Genomic DNA, 26,746 nt, shown 5'->3' with positions numbered 1-26,746 from the left:
AGTATAGATTCTGGGGCTAGACTTCTTAGGTCATATCATGGCTCTGGCTTTGTGAACCTGGGCAAATTGCTTTCAAGGCCTCTGTTTCCTCTCTGTATGGTGGAGATAACAGGAGTACCTATCTCATGGGATTGTTGTAAGAATTAAAAGAGCAATAGTAGTAGAACAGGAATGGCATACTGCATACTTAATAAATGTTATAATAATGATGAAGGAGAAGAATATTGGTAGCACCTCTCTTGTACAGAACTTGGCCATCTAGAAATCTCATTAAAGGACCAGAAAAGTTTTTAATTAGTCAAATAGCATAAAGAGTAAGGATTTTCTTTGCTAAAGTGCCAATTATCAATTTATTGCCTCTCAAGTCCAAATTCACTCTTCATTGACTGCTCTGCAAAAAAATGTATCTGGGCCTGGTAAATATCTTTCTTCTGCCAGTTGGCAGGATGTTCAGCCTTGTTAATAGAGGGTACTGGAGAGAAATTCTAGAAGGAGGGGGTTTTCCCTCTGGGTTTCAGCGTGTTTCTTATCACTCTCCTGGGCAGCTTCTCTGGCACTGAGTCTTATAGCGAAGCAACCTCCCCTGCCCAGTTTCCTGCTCCTACAGTGCACCCAGCTTTCTGGGTGCAGGCACGAGGAGTCTTCATTCTCCAGGGAGGCTCCCAGGAGACAGCTTCTGCACTGTGGGCAGCCATTTAAGCCCCAGACTCCTGCTGTACACACATCCACTACCCCTCCCAGAAGTTGGTAGTTTCCTCTGGCCCCCCTCTTGGGTGGTTTCATAGGAGCATCTCCAGTGTAACAACTTTTCCATCAACAGCTTTTCCCAATACCCTGGAGTGCAAATTTTTCGCGCACTGTGTGCGCCAAACAACCCGTGAGTTGCTAGTCTAGAACCTCTGGAGAAGATTGTCTGATTCCTAAGCCATCTGCAAACCAGTAACAGCAAACTAGGAGGGTGTGGGAGCCAGCAGAGGAAATAAGTCACAGAATGACATCCAGGTGGGAAGAGGCTAAAAAACATTTCCATTATCACAAAACCTCAAGGTGCAGTTTTGAGTTCAGTGTTCCACTTAATAAAGAAGAAAACATCTCTATGCTCAAGTTAAGGACATTGTGCGCTCTAATTCGACCACAATGCCACAGTGTCAATTTACGTGTCAGAGTCTATGTTGATTTTAACAATAACCTTGAAAAGGAAGAATTCTTACCTCTTTGTAATATGAAGAAACTGAGTCTCAAAGTTTAGTAGGTACAAATCAACTGTTTATTTGGCCTTCAGTTAAATTAACAATTTTTGAAAGGCCTGACTATATATAACAGAGACAGTTTGTGGAAAATTTTTAAAATATGGTAATATATAATAGGAAAATAAAATCACAAAGAAATCATAATGTATTAAAAACTCTACTGTATAGTTAATTACTAGTAACATTTTTTCTTCTTTTTTGTTTGCATTTAACATGGTTGATTATGTGATGTGTGTGTGTACAGATATACATACATACTTTTGTGTGTGTGTGTGTGTGTGTGTACATACATGAGTACATTCTCTTTTCTTTGACCTGGCAGTATATCACAAGCATTTTTCTTTATTGTTCAAAACTTGTTCAAGGCATTTTAAAATGTCTTCAGTACATTTAGTTATCTTGTGTACTGAAATTCTTATGTATTTAGTTTGTTTTCAAGTTTCTGTCATAATAATACTATTGAATTGATTTTTTGGTGGGGGTACCAGGGATTGAACCCAGGGGCAATCATCCACTGAGTCACATCCCCAGACTTTTTTTGTATTTTGGGGTCTCACTGAGTGCTTAGCGCCTCACTATTGCTGAGGCTAACTTTGAACTCACAATCCTCCTGCCTCAGCCTCCGGAGCTGCTGGCATTATAGGCACGCACCTCTGGGCTTGAATGGATCTTTTTGAATCTAAAACTATGGCCATATTTCAGATTGTTTAGAATGATAGGGTCAAAGGGTATAAATGTTCTCTTTTTACTTTAATTGTATATTTGGAGGGTTCTGGGAACCAAACCCAGGGCTTCATGTTTGTTAAGCAAGTGCTATGTTATAGCCCCAACCCAATAAATGGTCTTTTTTTTTTTTTTTTTTTGAGACAGGGTCTCACTAAGTTGCTGAATCTTACTTAATTGCTGAGGCTGGCCTTGACCTTGGGATCCTCCTGCCTCAGCCTCCAAATTGGTGGGATGACAACCATGCCCAGCTCCGTATTTCTAAGCGAGTTCTCAATCTATCTATTGCTGGTTTTTAAAAATGCATTTTCCAGTCAATGCAAATGATATCATATCCTTACAAACATTGAGCATTATTCATATTAAAAAGTTTACTGACTTGAGCTTGGTGCAGTGATGTATGCCTTTGATCCCAGTGATTCAGGAAGCTGAGGCTGGAGGATGGCAAGCTTTAGGTAGCCTCAGCAATTTAGCAAGACCCTGTTTCCAAAAATATAAAAAAGAAAGAAAGAAAGAACTGGAGATGTACTCAGTAGTAAAACACCACTGGATTCAATCCCCAGTATTTCCCACCACCACCAAAAAGATTACTTACTTGATAAAGAAAATATTTTTATCAGTTTGCTCAGTTCAGTTAGACACCTTTTATTTCACTTGCTTGTCATTACCTCCTCTAGGAGGTAACCAGCTAGGCCTGGTGGCACATTTCTATAATCCTAATGACTAAGAAGGCTGAAGCCCAGAGGATTAAAAGTTTGTGGACAGGCTTGGCAATTTAGCAAGACCCTGTCTGAGAAAATAAAAACAGGTGTGCAAATGTAACTCAGTGGTAAACCACCCTTGGGTTCAATCCCCAGTGACCCCCCCCACACACACACACACAAAGGAGTTACGTAACCTTTATAAAGTTCAGTGAATCAGGAAAGGGGACATCTATATGTCACAGGCCAAATGGCATATGTTGAAGCATTTCACTTGAAATGTTTCCCAAATGCTTGGGTGGTTTTCTTATTCTTGAAGTGGAAGTGCTTAGGAGCTTTTTCTGCATACAGCTGATGATGTTGAAGTCATACAGTATTTACTCTGTGCCAGGTGTGCTAATATCCTACTGCTACACAATAATTGTAATGGTAGCACCTTTAGAGGAGGGTGCTGAAACACAGGAGGGTTAAAGAACTTGGTCAGCTTCACACAGCTGTTGCTTAGAGCTAGGAAGATTTTGAGCATATTTTCCGGTTACAAGGACTTGAATAAAATGCAGATCTGTGTTTTTTTTTTTTTTAATTGCCTGTTACTAACACTTAACAGCAGATATTGTAGTGTCTAAATTAATATTAGGAACTAACTCCTTGAAGTAGGCTTGTTTTGCCAAGCCTGGTGACACACGACTAATCCCAGTGGCTTGGGAAGCTGAGGCCAGGGGACTGCAAGTTCCGATGTAGCCTCAGCAATTTAACGAGGCCCTATGCAACTTAGCGAGACCCTGCCTCAAAACAAAAAATATAGAGGACTGGGGATGTAGCTCAGTGGTTAAGCACCCTCCCACCCCACCCCGGGTTCAATCCCTGGTACCAAAAAAATGGTAGGCTTGTTTTTAAAAATATGCAGAAAACCTTTATTGCCTCTTCAGTGCTCAGAAGTTTGGAGGAATTAGTCTTGCAATAAGAGATGCTTTTCAATATCATGAGCTTTTTAAATTGTTGGCTTATATTTAGTTGAGCCAAATAATTTCCTGACTGTTTCTATGAGCAGGAAAAGAAAAACCATTTAACTACTTTGGTGTCTGCCAAGAAAATTAAACTGACTTCAAAGCTTTGTGCTGATAGTTAATGGCATCGAGTGCAAGCTGTTGTTTTAATTAATACAGCTGGTCGATCCTTTGGCTCAGTCAGGTTACAACTATGAAGTTCTAAAATGGGATAACATAAAACCAATGGCATTGCACAGTTCATGCCTCTCTTGAGGAAATATTTCATCACTCTTGACAGAAACTATTGCTTTGGAAACTCTCTTTTCATCTTGAACTACACTTGGAATTTGTAGTTCTTCATTTAAATATACCCTTTTAGTGATTTACCACAAACAAAGGAGAGACCTGCCAGCATTTTGTTAACTTTGATAAGCGCGCAATTTGAGATTGAATCCCAAGTTGTAAAGTTGTATGAGAGAATACAGTTATACAAATAACATGGAACCACATCTTCAGGCTTGAAATACATCAGATTGAGTCTAAAATGAGTTAGGTCGTTAAGATTTTTTTTTTTTTCCAAATAAAAATTGAAACTGCAATACTCATCAGTGAGCTTGGTTGTTGGTTTTTTTGTTTGTTTGGACCACAGTTCTTTCCGTCAGAAGTCTTGCCTCTGTAATATTGGTAACCATTGAAAGAATTAGAGACATTTATCAAGCTGATAAAAGTTTTGTAGTACAATCTTTGTATTGCTTTGCCATATGAAGAAATATGTATATAATACATATATTTGGAATAATGACTGAACATGATTTTTAATTCCTTGGGAAAAAATAGATGCCATTGAAGATACTTCCATTAATTAGATGATAGTTTTGTGTCACTTTTACTATGATGAAATCCTATTGTGGTCCTTCATTAAATATATGTGTATTCCCCTTGAGCCAAGTCACAAATTCTGAACCAACAAATTAGTCTTCATATATTTTTAAGGAATAAGTTAAAATTATTTCATGACATAGGTACTCTAAAGAGGTTCCACTGCGTTCGTGAAGTGGCAGCTACCAAGTCTCCAGTGCCTTGCATGGTGCTGGGCATTTAATCCATTCTTTCAGTTTAGGGAGAGACATTTATGTGCCAGATACTGCCTGCAAACTGAGAACTAAGCAGTAAATAAAAAACAAAAATTGTATGGATAGAACTTATAGAATTTTGAAGAAAAGGGACAAATAGTAAGTGTGAAATGAATGTTTAACTTCATCTGGTAAGTAAATGTGCCTTACTTAATTTCAAACTGAACTATAAACCTGACACAGTAATTTTACCCCACACTCCCTTTCTCCCAAGGGAAAATTGCAAAACTAGACAATTCACTCAGGTTTACTAGGTTGATCTCTTTCTATAAATTCTCAAATTCTTTGTTTCTAGATTTTTTTATGATACAATCTCATGTGTGCACTTAAATCAATATTTTCCAGGTTTTTGGTTTTCACAGGCAAGTAATATTTTCGAAATTTGGGGAGAATTGGTACAGGATTGCTTGCTTTTAATTTTGGTTAGTAAGGACACTAAAAATAAAGACAAAAGCTATCACCACCAATATTTCTTAAAAGAAAGGGCATTTTAACACCAAAAAGTAGGTAAGACAATCTCAGAATAAAGAATAGTACTCATTATTTTTCTTCTTTTGTTATGTATCTTTAGAAACTATCAATAGAGAACAATTATAACTAATTATGGTTTAGATTTTCCACTTGATGTTGCTAAGAAATTTTGCTGATTCACACCATTTTAAGAGATCATACGACTGTCATTTTTTTTTCCCCCCAGAGGTAAATTGTATATAATGGACTATGGGTTTTGTGCTGTCTGGTGGACATTGTCTTAGACAGGTACAGGGCATCAGAGTGCAACATCTATTCATCTAACATTTACTGGTTTCACCATGTGCTAGTGGGTGAATCATTTCTCATCTGTAGCCTTTGATTTTCAATCTTTGTATTGAAAGAGGATTACATTTTTTTTCCAATTCTTAAACTTGGACTTTAGAAAACTTAGGTAGCTAGTTTCCTTCTTTTAAAAATATGTGTCCTGTATCTCTAAAGATTAATAAAAAGCTTTACTGTGTATTCATAAAAGATTTGGACCAAGCTTTGGTTCATATTCCTTCAGCTGAGAGCTTTCTATCGTTCACACATGATTAACATAAGGGTTTAATTTTATGTCTGTGCTTCAGAGATTTACCATGATATTTTTTTGTAATGGCACTAACTACACAGAGATTCAGCTGTTTTCTAGCTTGCTAGTACTTTTGGGAAATTCTTATAAAATTTCTGTTGCAACAGATACTATTCAGAAATTTGGTCCAAGTAAATAAGCTAATGGAATTATGGTAATTTGTCTTTGGAAAAAAGAATATCTAAATATTAGGTTATTCTGAATCATAAAATAAAAGGCAGAATTTAGGAAAATACCGTTTACTTAGTTTGAAATTGTTGTTTGTAGTCCTCATGGATATCTTAAGTTATCGTGTGCAATATTTATCTCAATTATCTTTTTTCACCCCCAGTTATCTTCAATGGTCCAACTTATAATTCATGTCTAGGACACCTCAAAAACTCACCTCTGCTCCTGCCTTTAAGACTTTGTCTCCATGAAGTCCTTCATGTGACACAATGTGCAGTACTATAAAGCACTGGGTAAGGGCCTAGAGAATTATGGATTGATCCAGAATTGTGAACACCACTGGTTTCCCCACAGACTTATTGACACAAAAAAAATTGTTGTGGAGAGCCATGACAGTGACTGGAGATTAGAGTCCCTGATAACTTCATGGCTGTGGCATACTTGGTGACTGGGAAAGTTTCTTGCAAAGGCATAGGGTACCCAGTTGCTATGGAGATGTCCTCCATGCTAGAGTCTTATCAGCCTTGACCTTATTCTCAGGAACAGTAGCTCCTGGGAAATGAAGGAACTTCCTTGCTAAGACAGTGGTTCACCAGTTCTGCTGCTCCTGAATCTGCCCGCGAATTAGTAACTTTAAACAATGGACTTTCTTGAGAGCTGCCCAGTGCTCCTAACAAATTGTGATGGATTATTTTTAAGGAATATATGAATGTCAGATGTGATTGCTTAAGGACAAAATTTGAAAGTGCCTTTTGGTATTTTTCATAGACTTTTGGCCTTGGTTTCAGAGAGCTGCCTTGAAGAAGTCTTGTTAAAATTGACTAGTTCCAAAATGAATCAATCCTTTCTGAGATCCTGGCTGACTCAATTATTGCCAGTTCATTTTTTTTTATAAATATGTAATTTTATAGAATGAAAAGTATAGATCTTAATATAATTAGACCAGTTTAGCAATTGTATCCAAATGTTACCACATTCTAATCAAGATTTAGAGAATTTCCATCATCCTAGAAAGTAACCTGGTTGCTCCCTGCCTCACTCACCAGAGGCAGCCATTGTTTTGATTTCTGTTACCATAGGTTAGTTTGGTCTGTTTTAAAACTTCGTAGAAATACATATTTATTTTGGGTAGGGCTTCTTTCACTCAATATCAGGAAAATGCTTCTGAGATTGATTCATGTTGCTGTATGTAGCAGCAGTTTTTGCCTCTTGATTGTTGAGTTGTATTCAGTTGCTTAAGGACTCCACTACATATTTATCCAGTCTCCTTTTGCTATACATCCAGTCTAGATTGTGACTCTTATTTAGGCTTTTATGAACATTCTTGTACCAGTTTTATGTGGACATGAGTTTTTATTTCTCGTGAGTAAATACCCAAAAGGGGAATGTTGGTTTAAATTTACAAGAGACTGCCAATTTCCCAAAGTAGGTTGTAGCAGTTTATGCTCCCAAGTGTTCCAGTTGCTCTATATCCTTGTCATTATTTAGCATTGTCAGTTGCTCTAATTTTGGCCATTTTTAAGTAGGTATGACCATTGGTGGGATTGTAAATTAATACAACCACTATGGGAATCACTACATCACTTCCTCAAAAGACTAGGAATGGAACCACCGTATGACCCAGCTATACCACTAAAGAATTAAAGTCAGCAAACTATAGGGATACAGCCATACCCATACAATTTACAATAGCCACATTATGGGATCAACCTAGATGTCCATCAGTGGATGAGTAGAGAAAGAAAATGTGTGTATATATAACAATGAGTTTTACTCAGCCATAAAGAGAATGAAATTATGGCATTTTGAGGAAAATGAATAGAACTCAAGAGCATAATCAAGGAAAATAAGCCAAACCCAGAAAGTTAAGGATTGTATGTTTTCTCTCATGTGGAAGTTAGAGAAAAGGGAAAATGAGGTCCGTGGTGGGGAAGTCTAATGAAAATAGATGGGAGATCAGTAGAGCAGGGGGAAGGAGGAGGGGAAGGCCAGGCAAGGTACTAGGGAATGATATTGGCCAAATTATATTGTTATATTGTATGCATGTACAAATATGTTAATAGTGAATTCCATTATTGTGTATAATTATAATGCATCAATTTAAAATCTGGAAAAAAATTAGAAAATATGAAAAAGTATATTACATTGTTTTGATTTGCATTTTTTTATGCGGACTAAATTTTGTTGAGCATCTTTTCATGGGTTTATTGATTAGCTCATATCTTTTGTGAAATAACCTGGTTAGTATTTTACCCATTTTTTGTTGGGCTGTTTGTTTCTTGGTCTTGAATTGTTCTTTATATTTCTAATACAAGTCCTATGTCAGTGTCTTAGGGTGGGTTCTCCAGAAAACCAGCAGAGATTTGCATGCAGGAACTTTATTGGGGCGTGCTTCTGGGAATAACACCTGTGAGAAAATGAGCAGGATTTGGCAGAGGGAGAAGGTAAAGGGTAATTCAGTTGCAGTTGAATTCCAGAGTCCTCAGCTCACCTCACAGCAGGCTCTGAAGCTGGATAGCTCTCTGAGATAGCCTGACCTTTGAGGCAAAGGGGTCAGACTTTCTGCCTCTCTCCCACACAGCTCCATGGCTAGTTACTGGATGTGGACTGCCCTGGGAGAAGGGCTTGAACCTCACATTAGTCATTTGGCTTATTTCCTCAAAGGGACTTGGCTGTGAGCCTTAGGTAGGCAACATTCCTAGCAGCCTGGGGAACAGGTGACTCCAGCCAGAAGGGGACCGAAGAGGACAGTAACACCACAGCATTCATCACAGATATATGTATCTCCACTACAGAAACATGCATTGTGAATATTTTCCACTTTGTAGCTTGTCTGTGCATTTTCTTAATGAGTCAGCAAACATTTTAAACTTTGACGTTGATTTTTTTTTTCTTTTATGGTTCATTTTTTTGTGTGTCCTTGCTGAGAAATTTCTGCCAGTCCTAAAATTGCAAAGATATTCTTCTACATTTTCTTCTAGAAGCTTTTGAGTTTGGGGTATATATTTAGGAATATAGTCCATCATGAATTTTTTTGTATGATGTGACCTACCACCCAAATAATTGTTGCAAGCAATCAGCTCTTCCTCTTTTAGTACATTCCTCTCATCACTTCTCATCTTCTCTTAATTTGTAAAGCAGGGGCATCTTTCATATCTGTTTCTCAGAGTAGTGCACTGTAAAAATGCTGTCAGGACAGTTTTCTTCTCTAGCAATTTATTCATTGATTTGAATTATGGAGTTACAAAACTAAGTCCCTAAAAGGAATTAACATAATGGGTCCAGTTCAATTTTACCCTGATTTTTTAAAATTTTTTATTTTGGTTGTAGAGAGACACATACCTTTATTTTATTTGTTTATTTTTATATGGTGCTGAAAATCAAACCCAATGCCTCAGACATGCCGGGCAAGTGCTCTACCACTAAGCCACAACCCCAGCCCCCTGAGTTTTGTTCTTCTTTAAGAATAATACTTTTAAATTAAGATGACATCTTAATAAGCTAGAGCACTCAGTTTCCTTAATAAATGCTTGATTCTCCCTGGTTAAAAAAAAAAAAATTAAGATGACATTTATACATTGGTTAGAATACTGAAAAGACCAATTATCATGTCGCATTTTAGGTAGCACAGACCTGTTTTTTCCTCTTGTGTTCCCATTCTCACAGTTTGTCTCATTGAATACTGTGATTAGGAATGTTTTGAGGAGTTTAATAACATGGAAAAGAATCTTAGAATAACTCAATATTAAATAGTAAAAGAGTGATAGATACCATTTGTTCAGTTCCCAGAATGCTTCAATCACTTTTTTCTGTTGCCCCCTATATCTTCACAAAATAGTAGACATACTCTAAGCTGGGTGTGTAACGCCTGTAATCCCAGCAGCTCAGGAGGCTGAGGCAAGAGGATCATAAGTTTAAAGCCAGCCTCAGCAATTTAGCAATGCCAAAAGCAACACAGCAAGACCCAGTTTCTAAATAAAATATAGAAAAGGGCTGGGGATATAACTCAATTGTTAAGTGCTTCTGGGTCCAATCCCTGGTACAATAAAAAAGAAAGAAAGAAAAAGAAAAAAAGAAATACTCTAACTGGGTGTGGTGGCACATGCTTGTAATCCCAGTTACTCCAGAAGCTGGAGCAAGAGGATTGCAAATTTGAGGCCGTCCTCAGCAGTTTTGTGAGGATTTGTCTCAAAATAAAGGCCTGGGGAGTTCATTCAGTGGTAGAGTGCTATGTTCAGTCCCCGGTACCACAAAACAAAATACGTAGAAATATTCTTATTTCACAGAAGAAAAATTGAGATACTGAATTGTTAATGGATTAGGTCATGGATTCAGTGCAGGCTCCTCAACCAGTGCCCCAGCCCCTGAATACATTCAGACTGCTCCTTTCAGCTAATGGCCAAGTTGAATGTATGAAGAGCTGGCCTGGCTTGTGTACTGGGAATGGGGGACCTCTTGCCACAAGGCAAGTAGAAGTTGGTGTTGACATTGCAGCAGTATTTCCCCTTTTTTCAATAGATGCAATGAGACATAGACCTGCCTAAACAAGGAGTCAGCAACATTTCAATCAGTCTTTCAACTAAGAACCTATTTTCCTGTATAAATAGTATTTATAAAAGTTAGGAGCCGGATATAGTCCCAGCGATTTGTGAGGCTGAGATAGAAGGGATCACAAGTTTGAGACCAGCCTGGACAACTTGTGCTTGGATGGATGGATGGATGGATAGATAGACAGATCCGTCTGGAGGGGTAGAGTAGTGGTAGAGTACCCCCAGGTTCAATCCTCGGTATTACAAAAAGAATATGAAAAAGCTAGTCAGGCCTCTAGCCTCACAATTCAGTAGACTATCAGAGGTAATGTAGCTACTGTTACTTTTGCTAATCTCCTCCAGGAAACTGAAATGGAAAGATTAAATATATAATGTACCATTAAATTACTGAAACTTCTTTATAAGCACATATATAAACACCCCTTGTACTTTTGTTTTGGGTACTGGGGATGAAACCTAAGGCCTCGTGCACACTAAATGTGCTCTATTAATGAGCCTCATCCCCCGACTGCAGTTTATAGGATCATTTTTTATACTTCTAAGATACATGGAAGCCATATTAGGATACACTGCTGCTTCAACATACTTTGAAACCTGAATTTTTTTATTTTGTTTGACAGGAAACAGTCTCTCAGACAAGCCAGGGTAAAAAGAAAATAATTGGAATTAAGTTGGATTAAAACCACAGAACAATTTTAGTATTGACATCTAAATGCATTTTTTAATCATATGAATAATACATGTTAATTGTAGATAAATCACAAATGTTTATAAATTATATATTATGTTAGGTATCATATGCTTATAAAGTAAAAATTTGTTATGTTGAATGTGTGCTTGTTCAACATTTATGTATTCTTTTAAAATAAATATGAAATTATCAATACATATTGTTTACCATCAGCTTTTTCCACAAAGCAGCACATCATGACTTTGTATATCGATGAATAGACATTGAGATATATTATAATTTTTCTGGATGAGTGTTGTGGTACTGTGACGAAGTGCTACATTTTAGTTAGCTAATCTCCTTTCTTGGATATTTAAGTTCTCTTAGATTTGCACTCTTAATAAGTGTGGTGGTCATCTTTGATTAGTTCTTCCTCATGATCAATTTCAAGAAGTGAAATTTCTGAATCAAAAAATTCACTTTTACCTTAAACTTTGGGGAAGGATGAGGCATAGGAAGGAGAAGGGGAGAGAGCACCAACAAGAATTCACATTTTTGTGGCTTTAATTATTTTCTTTTCTTTTGGAGTACTGGGGATTGAACCCAGCATCTCGCCCATGCTATGCAAACTTGCCCACTATACCATGTGGGATCCTCCTATCTCAACCTCCTGAATAGCTGGGGCTATAGGTGTGCACCAATGTGTCCAGCTCCTCAGTGCTTTAATTGGCATTAATTATTCATTAAGCCGACCTTTTTTCATGTTTACTGGCCATTGTAGGTATGGGTCTCACAAATACACAGTTCATAGTCTTGATGATAGATACTTCACAGACTGTTCCCCATTCATTAATCAGTCTCTTATGTGGTTTCTCTTGTTTTCTTTCCAGGAGCGACTGAAACTGGTGACTGTTTTGGGTGCTGGCCTTCTCTGTGGAACTGCTCTGGCTGTCATTGTGCCTGAAGGAGTACATGCACTTTATGAAGATATTCTGGAGGGTGAGAAAAGAGAAGGCCCTTATTTGAGATATGTTATTGATTTGGGAGGTTGGCAGGAAAAAAAGGAAGCTTAATGGTATTTTTTCTGAACACAGTTCAGGTTTACCCTAGAATTCAACCCTAAGAAGAGTTCTTAACAGCTATGGTTTAACACTTTTGACATTGAACACATCCTTAGCAGTTTGTGAATTGAGTACTCTGGTTCATGAATACCCACTTTACAATAATCAGTAACATCCAGTCCTTTATGACAGTTCTTTTTCTTTTTTTAATACCTTTATTTCATTTACTTATGTTCATGTGGTGCTGAGGATCAAACCCACTTCCTCACATGTGCTTGACAGGTGCTCTACTACTGAGCTACAACCCCAACCCCTGATAGTTATTTTCAGTGCCACTCAAAAACTCCCCAAATCCCACATGGTAGTGGTTATGATTTTAGTGATCTTTAATTCAAAAATACATATTTGTATTTACATTAATCTTTGTCTGTAATTGGGGAAGACCAAATTGAGGAGGATAACTAAAAAATTAAAAGAGGCCTTTCCTGACTTTCATAGTAATGAGCATAAAGAACAGTATAGTTTGGTTAGCTTGGTGTACTCATCATCTAAGTGATTTGGTCCTTCATACCAGCTCAGAAGTCTCTTTGATTCACATTTGTGACTCAGTAAAATCAGATTATCATACTCATGAAACTTTATAGTTACCTCTGAAGGATTGAAATTACAACTAAGTAAGAGAACTGAGTTCTCAAATGCCAGTTAGATATCTACTCAACATTAGGAATAGTGTAAAGAAATGGGCATGGTGGTGCACACCTGTAATCCCAGCTGTGCAGGCTGAGGCAGTAGGATCAAAAATTCAAGGCCAGCCTCGGCTGCTTAGCAAGACCCTATCTCAAAATAAAAAAGCTGGGGATGTGGCCCATTGATACAGAGTGCTTGCCTAGTTGCCTAGTATGCACAAGGCTCTGGGTTCAATACCACCACCAATAATAATAATAATAATAATAATAAAAGAGGTAAGCACCTTCCAGGTTTCTTTCTAAAGATAATATAACACATACTTTTTTGGCTCTTGGTAGAGGAAAAGAACTGTGTCCCTGTGTCCTTTCTCTAGAATGATGATGCTTTTATGCCTGGGACGTGAATATGGGCATCATGGTGTTTGGTAGCCAGAATGGTAGGGAGATTATATATGAAGATTGTGGGGGTCTTGTTGTGAAATAGGACAGAGGCTGAGGATTGGTCAGCTTTAGGGGAAACAATCATAAATCAGGAGCCCTAGAGCACTGGTTTCTACTTTTTTTTGTTATACATCCTACCATGAGGGAAAAATTTTTTACATGCCCTATTGCACCGATTTACTGTGTACATTATAAAACATATTCCTAAAATAGAAAACTTGAAGTGGGCTAGGGTTGTACCTCAGTGGTAGAGCACTTGCCTAGGATGTGTGAGGCACTGGGTTCTATTCTCAGCACCATGTATAAATAAATGAATAAAATAAAGGTCCATCAACAACTAAATATGTATACACACACACACACACACACACACACATATATATATACAAAAAATTTTTTAAAAATAAGGAGGGGCTAGGGTTGTGGCTCAGTGATAAGACCGTTTGCCTAGCATGTGTGAGGCACTCGGTTCGATTCTCAGCACCACCTAAAAATAAATAAAATAAAGGTCCATTGACAACTAAAAAAATTTTTTTAAAAAAGGAAAAACTTTTGAGATTTAAAGTAAATATTATAGAAAATCAGTATTTTTTCTTTCATATTCCAGTGAATCATCTTGAATTTTTCTGGAATATGATTACTTCACTATAAAAATGACCATCCTAGTGTACTAGAGAACATTCAGAACATAACTAAATAGACCATTAAAAATGTTTTTGCTTGATGTTGAAACTAAGAAAGAATTATGAATGGTGGTTGAAAACTTGTCTAAACTTGTCTGATAATAAAAGTTCCTTGAGGAAGAGGTACATTTTACAAGCAACTTTCTCCCTCCCAGCCTAGACCATTGAATTAAAATCTCCAGGGAAAGGACCTGGGAATATTTATTTTCAAAAAATTTTGTCTTTGGTTCTTATTAGACAAGTTTGGGAAACACTGGAGAAATTAAGTTCTTCAGGTAATTTGGTGGTGTATGTGTGTATGTGTATGAGAGGGAGAATGCCTACACCTTAATAAGGGTTTGAGATATATCCTATGATCCATTTTGATATAATTTTGCATGTAGTATGAAGGTTTATATTTTGGCATATCGATGGATGTTCAATAGTTCCACCATCATTTGTTGAAAGGAGCATCCTTTGTCTTATTGAATCGTCTGCAACATTGTCAATAATCATTGACCAGATTTGTGTTGATCTATTTCTGGATTCGCTATTCTGTTTTTCTTTGATCTGTATGTCTATCCTTTGTCAATACTACATTGTCTTGATGAATGTAGCATTATAGCAGATCTTAAAATCAAGTGATGAGTTCTTCTGACTTTATTCTTATTTTTCAAATTTGTTTTGGCCTTCCATGTATCCTTTTGCTTTTCCATTAAAACTTCAGATTCAGCTTGTCAGTGTTTAAAAAAAAAAAAAAAAAAATCACACTGTGATTCTGGTAGATATTGAGTTGAATCTATTAATTTGAGGGAAAACCAATATTTTAAAATACTGTGTCTTCTGGTTCCTGAGCACATGTATCTTTCTATTTATTTAGGTCTTCTTTGATTTCTTTCATTAGTATTATTTTTAGCATATAGATATGTACATATTTTATTAGATTTATATTAAATAGTGCCTGTATTGAAATTATAAATGACACTTTTAATTTTTTTTAATTTCTAATATTCTGCTATGTAGAAATTTGCTAAATTCATTTATTAGAGATGCTTTTTGTTGATTCCTTGGGATTTGCTGCATAAAAACTCACATAATCTGTGAATTGAGGTAGCTCAATGTTTTCCTTTCCTATCCACCTTATTTTTCTTTTCTTATCACATTGAGTGGACCATCCAGCAAGAGACTGAGTAGGAATGAAAGCTGGCATTCCTTGTTCTCATTCAGTCTTTCACCATTAAGCATGATAATCTGACATTAGCTGTGGGTAAGATTTTTGTTTTTTACTCTTTTTTTTATCCTCCACTTTTTTAAAAGTTTATTTTTTTTATTCTACTTTGCTGTATATGACAGCAGAATGCATTACAATTTATATTACACATATAGAGCACACTTTTTCATATCTCTGGTTGTATACAAAGTATATTCACCCATTTGTGTCTTTATACGTGTGCTTAGGATAATGATATCCATCTCATTCCATCATCTTTTTTACCCTTTTTTACCTCCCTTTCCCTCCCTACCTTTCTGCTATCTAAAGTTTGTTTAATCCTTCTATGCTCCCCCTCCCAACCTCACTATGAATCAGCCCTCCTTATATCAGAGAATACATTCAGCATTTGGTTTGGGGGGATTGGCTAACTTCACTTAGCATTATCTTCTCTAACTCCATCCATTTACCTGCAAATGCCATGAGTTTATTCTCTTTTATTGCGGAGTAATATTCCATTGTGTATATATATCACATTTTCTTTATCCATTCGTCTACTGAAGGACGTCTAAGTTTGCTTCCACAGTTTAGCTATTGTGAATTGTGCTGCTATAAACATTGATGTGGCTGTGTCTCTGTAGTATGCTATGCTATGTTTAAATCCTTTGGGTATAGACCACCAAGAAGAGGGATAGCTGGGACAAATGGAGGTTCCATTCCCAGCTTTCCAAGGAATCTCCATACTGCTTTCCATATTGACTGCACCAATTTGCAGTCCCTCCAGCAGTGTAGGAGTGTGCCTTTTTCCCCACATCCTTGCTAACACTCACTGTTGTTTTATTCTTAATAGCTGCCATTCAGACTGGAATGAGATGAAATGTTAGAGTAGTTTTGATTTGCATTTCTCTAATTGCTAGAGATATTGAACATTTTTTCATATATTTGTTGATTGATTGATTGTATATCATGAGAGGTTTCTGTTCAGTTCCTTGGTCTTTTTATTGATTGGGCTGTGTGTGTCTGTGTGTGTGTGTGTGTGTGTGTGTGTTTAGCTTTTTGAGTTCTTTATATACCTTCAGCAGATTCCATTTTTCAGGTTAAGGAAGTTCCTTTCTATTCCTTGTTTGCTTAGTGTTTATCTTGGATGGATATTAAATTGCATCTGATGCTTGTTTCAGTCTGTTAATGTGATTTACAGAGATTGATTTTCATATATTGAACTCCATTTACATATGCCCCCTCCCCTTGGTGGTTATAGAGTATCTTTTTATATATTGCTGGACCAACTTTGCTGGTTGATTGTTAAGGAGATTTTTATCTCCATTCATGAAGAATATTGGTCTGTGGCTTTATTTGCTAATGTCATTGTACAGTTTCACTATCAGGACTGGGAAGTGTTCTCACTTATATTCTGGAAGATACTTACAGAATTGGTAATAGTTTCTCAATTAAGTATTGGGTAAGCTTTCTGTATTGGGAGGTATATAACTATAAATTCAGTTTCCTTGGTAGATATAAGACTGTTCCAGTTTCTTGTTTCTTCTTGAGTATGCTTTGGAAGTTTGTGCCTTTCAAAGAATTGATTTTTTTTTCCAGATTGAAGAATTTAAGAGCATAAAGTTGTTGGTAGTAATTCCTTAATTGTAATGAGGTCTTCTCTTTCATTCCTGACATTGATAATTTGTCTTCTCTCTTTTTTACTTTGTTATTGTAACTAGAGGCTTATCTGTTTTATTTTTTTTCCCAAAAAGTTGTTTGATTTCATTGATGTTTTTTCCTATTGATTTTTCTGCTTTCTGCTTCATTGATTTCTGTGCCTTTTATCTTCCTTTTGCTTGCCTTGGGCTTTTCTTGATTGTCTTTTTTCAAATTTCTTTAGGTTAGAAGGTTATTGATTTGAGATCTTTCTAATGTAATATTTTTTTAAATTGTAGATGGACACACTACCTTTATTTTATTTATTTATTTTCATGTGGTGATGAGGATTGAATCCAGTGCCTCACAAGCACTGTGCTACTGAGCTACAATTCCAGCCCTAATTAAGAATTTAAGGGCTGGGTTGTGGCTCAGCAGTAGAGCACTCATCTAGCACATGCAAGACCCTGGGTTTGATCCTCAGCACCACATAAAAATAAATAAATAAAATAAAGGTATTGTGTCCAACTACAACTAAAAAATAAAAATATTTTTTTAAAAAAAGAATTTAATGCTATAAGTTTCCCTCTAAGCACTGCCTTAATTTTAATGTGCTATGTTTTAAATCTTCATTCATTTTCTAATTTTCTTTGCAACTTCATCTTTTACCTACATGCTATGTAGAAGTGTTGTGTCATTACATTTGGGCAATGTCCTGCTCCCCGTCCGACACTCTCTCTCCATGGCATTCTTTTTATTTCTGATTTCTAGTTTAATTTCATTTCGGTTAGAGGACAAATTTAGTATGATTTGAATACTTATAAATTTGTGTATATTTTAAATAGTCTAGAATATGGTTTATCTTGTTAAATGCTCAAGGTTCACTTGAAAAAAATGCGTTCTGTTATTACTTGGTTGAGTAATGTATAAATGTCAATTAGGTTGATCCCCAATATTGAAAAAAAAAAAGAGAGAGAAAAAGTCAAGTTCCTTGATGATGTTGATCTTCTATATACTTGCTGATTTTCTGCTTATTCCATCTCAAATTGAGGTAGAATATTAAAGTATTAAAGTATGATCATAGATTTGTCTATTTGATCTTTCATTTCTATCAGTTTTTGCTTTATGTATAATGAAGCTTTTTGGTCAGGTGCCTACACATTTAAGATTGCTATGCCTTGGCGAACTGGCCTTTTTAATCATATGTAATATCCCCTTTTATTCCCGGTAATATTTTTAATGTAGCCACTCAAGTTTCTTTACATTTTGTACCAGCATATTTCATAGTATATCTTTTCCCGTCCTTTTACTTTTAGCCTATATCATTAATTATATTTAAAGTGGATTTTTTTTATGAATAGCATATAGTTTGATAATTTTTTAAAATCCAGTTTGACGATTTCAGTCTTCTGATTGATGTGTTTAAACCAGGGGTCAACAAACTTTTTCTGTAAAGCATCAGATAGTAAATATTTTAGGCATTGGGAGCCATAGGATCTCATTGGTACTGCTTAACTCTGCTGTTGTAGCCAAGTTCACAGATTCTTTCCTCAGTCATCTTTGTTCTACTATTGATCCTATCCAGTATCTTTACTATTTCAGATATTTTTCAGTTCTAAAATTTCCACTTGGTTCCTTTTTATAGTTTCTGTTTCTCTGCTGAGGACTTCCATTCATATGAAATGTCTTTACCTTTACCTCAGAGAGCCTAGTTAACAGTAGCTGCTTTTAAGTCTTTGCTTATTCCAATGTTTGTGGCAGTAAGGTTGAGTTGATTGTTTTATTCCTTTATTAATTGACCAGATTTTCCTGTATCTTTCTTTTTGATTTGTATCCCACACATTTTGAATATTATAGTTTGAAACTCTGGGTTCTTTCAAAATCCTCCAGGGAATGTTTATTTATTTTATTTTAGCAGGCAGTTAACCTGTTTGGATTCAAATTGCAAGTTCTGTCTTGCCTTTTTTGGCTGATGATTCCAATTTTATTCCATTTTAAAGATTTTGCAATGCAATTTTGAGTGTGTACTATCCATGCAGAATACAGGTATGAGCCTGGGACTTGTGAGCTTATACACAGGATTAGGGGACCCCTCTCAGCTCTTTGCTCTTCACGGTAATTCTTTCATACTCTGGCTCCTGAGGACTCTTTTTCCTGGTCCTTTGGCCAGAATGAGTTTTAGCTTTCTGTACTGACACAGCTGCTGATGATACAACAGGATAACCAGGTCTCACCCCACTCTATACTCTTCAGACCACTGGTTGTTAGGTTGAGTTTCTTTATCTGGGCAGAAAAAAAATGAGGGGTGGTTAATTGCTCATGTTGCTGCCATAAAGTTCTACAACTGGGCCTGCCTTCAAGGCAGGACCAGAAAAGGAAAAAAGGAAAAAAAGGTCCAGGGATATAGCTCTGTGGCAGATCACCTGCCTAGCTATGCAAGGCCCTGAGTTCCATCTCTCCAGTGTCACTGAAAAATTAGAGGAGCTTCCCTCTACCTCTTAGCAGCCCATTTTCCTGGCCCTCTGTTCAAATAGAACAGAATTTTTCTTGAAGTATTTTGCTGTCCTCATTTTGGTAGTATTTAATTTTTGTAGCCTTTAAGTATTTGATTTCTGTGTGTTTTGTCCAGAATTCTTGTAGTAATCAGTGGGTGAATGAAGTTAAATTGGGTTCATTTCGTCTTGGCCAGCACCAGATATCTCCCTTTAAAAAGTAAAATATTAATATTCCTTTATTTAGATCAAGCCAACTTTTCTCCATACTTTAAAGGACTTTGTTTGCATGTTATTGCAGCCTTTGGTTTTGTTCTTCTATAGACCTTATAATTATGATAATTAACAGATATTTTTTTCAGAGCTCTGTATCCTGAGTTAACTAAGCACTCTGACACCTTTGTAAGCATTATTTAATGCTGCTTAATATAAAAAGGAACCTCTCAAGTACTTTCCTATAATAATAGCTTTAAAATCACTGGAATTAGATGATTATTAGCTTTAGTTTTCGTGTCAGAAAACTTTCTATACAAATAGGTTTTAAGAACTTGAAAATTGCATGGTTTGTTTACTGTGGAGCTAAAATTTGAAACCTTTATAATTCTTTGGATTTTTAAAATCTGTGTTTGAAGACAAGCTTTCGGGTGAAAGACCTAAATAATGTGTTGTATTCATAGCTCTCTGGTTAATTATCAAAACTGCTGTTGTCAGGAATGATTCAACAAAGATGATCCCAGTAATTTTTACCTTCTTCTAAGAATGCCATATATCATATTCTTTAGCAAGGTATGATTTTCTGTGTCTTTCTCTGTCATTTTGCTCTACAATTAAATAAAATTAACAAAAATATAAGGGAGTCTCCGGCCACAGCAATTAGGCAAGAAAAAGAGATAAAAGCATCTAAGAAGGAAGAAGTAAAATGGTCTCTGTTTGCAGATGAAGTGATCTAATATGTGGAAAACCCTAAAGACTTCACCAAAAAACTAATAAAATAATTCAAAATTCACATACAAAAATCAATTAGAAGTTATGAATAGAAGTTAAGAAATATAAAACAGTCAACAAAGGCCAACAATATAAAAATTAAAACTAGAATCACTTTAAAAAAAAATGAAGCCAGATTACCTGAATGTTTGATTTGGGGAATACTTTGTACTGTACCTATTAGTCTGAAGGAAAAGCTCTGTGGAATCTTTTCAAAGAGTAAGTTAATTCTATTACATTGAATTTAGCATATTTATAACATGGGAAGGTTACATCCTATACTGATAGAATTTACAGGAAGAAATCCTGTATGAATATTTAGGGAAAGAATTGAAACCACAATGATTTGCTGAACACTCTCAGTTAGTGGAATGAGAAGTATATGGCTGATGTGCAGTATCTGCTGATAACACCATTTTTTAATGTACTTTGTATTAGGGAGTGTGACGTTGAACATAAATTGTCTAAAGAATTATCAGCCAGTACTTCCTGTGAAACAGAAATAATAACCTAGAAGTTCTTGCATGAATGAGTTAACATATATTCACAACTTAATGTATTTTAAGTAAATAGCTATATTTACTTAAGATAGTATTTTAAGTAAATTTTTGCTAGGTTGAGTTCCATGTCCTAGAGTAGAGGGAAGGATGGTTAGATTAATATTGAATATTTGGATTCATTAACTAATCTGTTTATGTACTTTGCTAGTTGTCATGTGATTATAACTCTTTAAAGTTTTTTAATTGGAGGGATTGGTTTTTGAGGTGTGTGTGTGTGTATGTGTGTGTGTGTGTGTGAATTCTAACAAAGCCATAATAATATCTACCATTGTATATTACCCAATAAGTATTTCATATGCTTATATAAAGTTAAATTACACTTAATGCTAAGCACTCAGATCTTTTTACAAAAGTCTCAACCTGTAGTCTACTTCTTTCAAGAAATTTGTATATGTTGCTGTTTTTCTTGCCAAAATTTTCCATCAAGATAAATCAATAACCCCTTCACAATTATAACTTAAGAAATCATATACTTATCCGAGTGATTGCTTTAAAAATGTTGGGACTTTTTCTTTATCTGCAGTGTGCGCAGCATACTTAATGAAATTGTCAGTTTTGATAGAAGCCTTCCTGAAAGTAGTTTCAGTTTGAAGAAATAAAAAATTTACTCAGTACCAATCTCTTTAATAAGTGAGATAATCAGTTTATTCAATACCATTTTAGATATAAAGCTGGTATACTTAAGATTCGTAACTTGATTCTGAAGGCAATGCCAAAAATGGAATTCTAGGGTTATTTAGCTACATCTTATTCAAGAAAGGATTGGAAGGATCTTATATTTCTAAACTCTGATACAGTTGTCTTTGTTAACTGCCTTCTGGAAGTTATTGTAATTAGGCTTGGCGTTTAGTTTCAAAGCTATAGGCACCCCAGAAATAATTGTCTTTAAAAATTACTGTGCAGCTGTTCACAAATAATAGCATGACCAATAGCCTTTAACAAGCACTAACCCATACTCTTACCTAAACTCTTAGCCTAACCTCTCACCCAAGTTAGCACATACCTGTGTTACTTAGTAAAGACAGATTTTATTTATAAAGAGGCATATGCATAATTTTCCTGAAACACAGACTAAAAATTATATTTTATTCCATTTTGAAATATCTTTTTGGCTAGGAAATAATTAAATGCCACAACTTATAAAATATCACATTAAAATTTATAGAAGTGAAAGCTAGTTTTTGCCTTCAGCACCCATTTGTTGAGTATCTACTAGAATTTGGCCTTAAGTAGTTAGAAGTTCAGAAACCTAAGAAGGGTCAGGCAAGCTTTTTCTGTAAAAGGCCAGATAATAAATATCTTGGGCTTTGTCAGATATGTAGTTTCTACTCAATTCTGCCATTGTAGCATGAAAGCAGCCATAGATGGTTCATGAACAAATGAGCATGGTTGTGGCTCTATTAAAACTTTTATTTGTAAAGATCGCACCAGCCCTTGTACCACTGTTTGTTGATCTCTGAATTCTGGTACAATGAGGTAAGGCTTATGAAAGAAACATATCTAGTATGCTGTGTGCACATGAGGAGAGGAAGACACAGAGAAAATCTCAAGGAGGAGGGGACTTGTGAGTTGAGCATTGAAAAATGGGTGGTCCAGGAGAAGAGGCATGGAAAACCCTTGGGTCCATTTATTCAGAGTGGGCAGAGGCTGTGATGGGAGCCTAGTTTGTTGAAAAAGTGGTTGTCTTATGAAAAGATGTCATTCAGATCCTCTCCAACAGCATCTTTCTAAATATTGAAATTGTAGCTACTAAAATTCTGTTTGTTTTGTTAGGTTGAACCCAAGGGCTGTCTACAACTGAGCTATACCCCTACCCCTTTTTATTTCTTGAGACAGGATCTCACTAGGTTTGGCTTGAACTTATGATCCTCCTGCCTCAGTCTCCTGAATAGATGGGAAAACAGGCATAAGCCATGCCCAGCTAAAGGTAGCTTCTTAATATCCATACATAAGAAGATAAGTCATGGTATTTCATATTAAAATGGAAGCATACTATAAACTGTCTTGTCCCTAGAGGAAATCTAGTGTTTTACTTGAATCATTTCACATCCTGGAACGTGAAACTCTGCTGAACTATTTTCCCTGTCTATAAAAAAGATCCTACTTGAAAAATGGAGTCTATCATCTCAGTATTAGGTATCAAAATACTGCTTTTGAGTTTATAAACCTTTTATTGAAATACCATATACCAAAAAAATATAGATTCATGGGCTGGGGATATAGCTCAGTTGGTAGAGTGCTTGTCTCACACGCATAAGGCCCTGGGTTCAATCCCCAGTACCACCTTAAAAAAAAAGTATATATTCCTAGGCATGGCGGTGACATCTGTAGTCCCAGCCACTAGGGAGGAAGGCTGAAGCAAGGGGATTACATGAACCTAGGAGTTTGAGAACAACTTCCCATCTCAGAAAAACACCCCCCCCCAAAACAAAACAAAAACAACCAAGAAAAGTATATACCATACACATAGGAGAGTATATTTATTGACAATATATAACTGAATGATTTTTCACAAACTAAACATACTTATATTACCATGAAGCTACATTTTAATTGTTCACCATCACTGATTCAAGACTCTTAGATTGTTATTCTTTCTTAGTCATTTTTCATCTCTCAGCTTCCAGTCAGCTGTTTGACTTAAAATCCTATTCTGATAATAATTTGCTTGGGTGAAAGACAAGGTGGGTACAGACTACCTGTTCACCTTTTTCTTTAAGGACCTTCTCACATTCAGCTAGCTTTGGTGGCTGCTGCAGTATAGGCTTCTATTTTCTTAATCCAAAATCATCCATTTCTTCCTCTTGTTATTGGCAGCCTAGCCAAGGATTCTGACTGGCAGGATTCAGCCACCTGCTTGCATAAGAAATAGGCAAACAGTAGAAAAGGAAAGATGAATTTTATATATTTTGATCAAACTGGGGAGAAGCAGCTAGATTGTTTATCACCCAGTCCCATAGAAGTGGTTACAATTGAGGGTCTGGGGTTGTGGCTCAGAGGTAGAGCACTTGCCTACCATGCGTGAGGCACTGGGTTCGATCCTCAGCACCACATAAAAATAAAATAAGGATATTATGTTCATCTATAACTAAAAAATAAATATTAAAAAAGTGGTTACAATTGATAGAAGCAAAGGCCGGGTGATATACATATCTAGAGCTAGCTAGCCAGAGAATATGTCCATCTTAATTTTCTTGGTTTCCTTCCTCAGTGGGCAGTAGTATAGGATTCAGAAAAATAGTTTTTAATTTTAATTTCAAAGGGACCCTTAATTTCAGTGTTTCATTCTGACATTCTCTCTTTACCTACAATAGTGCTTTCACACTGAAGGTAGCAATTTGGTGATCTTGACATCAATTTAGTGAGTTGAACTTATGACTAGCATTTAAAAAGAGACCAAGGAGCTGGGCACTGTGGTGCAAGCTTGTAATTTCACTGACGTGGGAGGCTGAGATAGGAAGATCACAAATTCAGGCCAGGCTCAGCAGTTTAGTGAGACTCCGTCTCAAATTTAAAAAAAATAAATAAAGAGATAGGGATGTAACTCAGTAAAGTACCCCTGGGATTCAAACCTGAGTACAAAAAGAGACAGAAAGAGAAAGAAAGAAAATATAATGGTGTATTGTAAGTTGAGTATTTTGTGAAACTTTTGACTTGCTTTTTTTTATGTACTTATATGTTCACTAGATTATGATATAAATTTTATTTTTATATTGAGTCTTAAAAGTTAAAAAAAAAAATTGGGCATGGTGGCACACTTCTATAACCCCAGCAACCCAGGAGGTTGAAGCAGGAGGATCACAAGTTCAAGGTCAGCCTCAGTAACTTAGCAAGGCCCTAAACAACTTAGTGAGACCCTGTCTTAAAATAAAAAGGGCTGGGTATGTAGCTCAGTGGTTAAGTGCCCCAGCTTTCAATCCCCAGTACCTCAAAAAAAAGTTTAAAAAACATTGTCATAAATCTTATTTCAGCAATTTCAAATACCACCTAATAGTTGTTTTTTTTTTTTTTAGAGAGAGAGAGAGAGAATTTTTTTAATATTTATTTTTTAGTTTTTCGACGGACCCAATATCTTTGTTTGTATATGGTGCTGAGGATCGAACCCGGGCCGCACACATGCCAGGCGAGCGCGCTACCACTTGAGCCACATCCCCAGCCCCAACCTAATAGTTTTAAGACTTTATTAGCTAACATTATGAATCAATGAAATGGAAACTTATTGTCTAGAGGAGCTTTTCTATCTCTTGGGAAGTACAATCCATGTCATTTTAAGGTGCCAGTATAACTCAAAGATATTACATACAACAGCCCTTCTTTACCAAATATTAATAAGTGGAGTTCAGCAGTATATGAAGGGATATACATTTGGACCTGATAGTGTTTATCCCAGGAAGGTAAAGCAAGGGTTGGATTAGTATACAAAAGTCAATTCAATTTATTAAATCAAGTACAATAGAAAAACCATTTGATTATCCTTAACAGTTGCGAAAAGCATTTAGCAAAATTAAATCTCTATGGTGAAAAAACTTTTCAGCAAACTAGGGAAGAAGAAAAAATTTCTACAGCTGAGAAAAAATATGTTCAAATAACATTAGGAACAAAGTAGGGTTGTCTCTTCTCAACCACATCTATTGAATTATCTCAGGATCCCGCAGATTCTAGCATTCAATAAGGCCTTTTTATAGGCATAAAGATTGAAAAGAGTAAAGCTGTTTGCAAATGACATGATCGTGTATATAAACATGTTTAAAAATTTTTTTTCAAACAGATACAACATTTTTTATACCTTTATTTTATTTATTCACTTTATGTGGTGCCAAGGATTGAACCTAGTGTCTCACACATGCTAGGCAAGCGCTCAACCACTGAGCTACAATCCCAGCCCAAAATTTATGTTTTAAAGGTGTCAAATATGTGACTATAAATTAGGAGTAGCAAAATGTCAATGTAAATATCAAAATGTATCATCATATAGTATCAAATATGTGGATATAAATTAGGAGTGGCCAGTGTCATTTACTATAATTCAGTGTCCCAATAACCTTGATATTTCTAGAACTGAATGTAGACTGAAGGATGTGCTTCTTCAACTGCTCTATCCTTTTGGTTTCTTGTTAATGATTGTCCACCGATATTTTTTACAGCTAAAAATTTTATATTTAATTTGTTCTTTGTTTATAATTTTTATATTACCCTAGGTGTAAAACTAGATGAATCTGTAGTTACTTTCATTGTTCCTGCTCTTCATTCACCTAGATTAATCAGAATAAAACTTCATGTAGTTCCTAAGGAGATTGACATGAATATCAGAGACAAAAAGAAAGATTTGCAGATGATGTCCCTTTGGGAATACAACTGCTTTCTTGCATGGTGATTTGCTTCCACTTCCCAGGTTTTGAGCATGATAGGCAGTCAGAAGGTCTGCATGTCAAAAGCAGAATGTTTTCATCATTAACTTAAGTTGAGGGAGTTTATGATTGGCTGGATTACAATGTAGAAAGTGAATAGCTTTACAGTGAAGTATGTAGAGTTTGAAATTATTTAGGATGTCCACATCTTGAGGGGGGGAACATTAGGTAGTAGTTGGCAATGAGCAGTGAAATGTAAACCAGTAACATAGCAGGGTCACAGGGTTTCTTTGAAATTGGCTTTAATGAATAGTTAAGTAACTTCTAGAGCAACAGCAGGTGTACCAACTCTCTAGAATAAATAGGTAGAGACAAAGG

At 35.9% G+C, this 26,746-nt stretch overlaps 1 protein-coding gene and 1 non-coding gene across 4 annotated transcripts in view; both read left to right on the top strand.

The window, feature by feature from the left end:
- Positions 1–26,746, top strand: part of Slc39a9 (solute carrier family 39 member 9) — a 52,370-nt gene that overhangs the window by 7,367 nt on the left and 18,257 nt on the right. For all 3 annotated transcript variants that reach the window (XM_071607927.1, XM_071607928.1, XM_027929588.3), the window contains exon 2: positions 12,180–12,288. In XM_071607927.1, the coding sequence (XP_071464028.1) occupies positions 12,180–12,288 (109 nt within the window). The remainder of the gene's footprint in view (positions 1–12,179; positions 12,289–26,746) is intronic.
- Trnav-cac (transfer RNA valine (anticodon CAC)) lies at positions 23,234–23,306 on the top strand. The gene has a single exon. It is a non-coding gene; the product is annotated as a tRNA-Val (tRNA).

This window comes from Marmota flaviventris, chromosome 2 (assembly GCF_047511675.1).
Source record: "Marmota flaviventris isolate mMarFla1 chromosome 2, mMarFla1.hap1, whole genome shotgun sequence".
NCBI lineage: Eukaryota > Metazoa > Chordata > Mammalia > Rodentia > Sciuridae > Marmota > Marmota flaviventris.
Note: the sequence above shows the minus strand (reverse complement) of the source record. Positions and strands in the feature narration are given on the sequence as shown.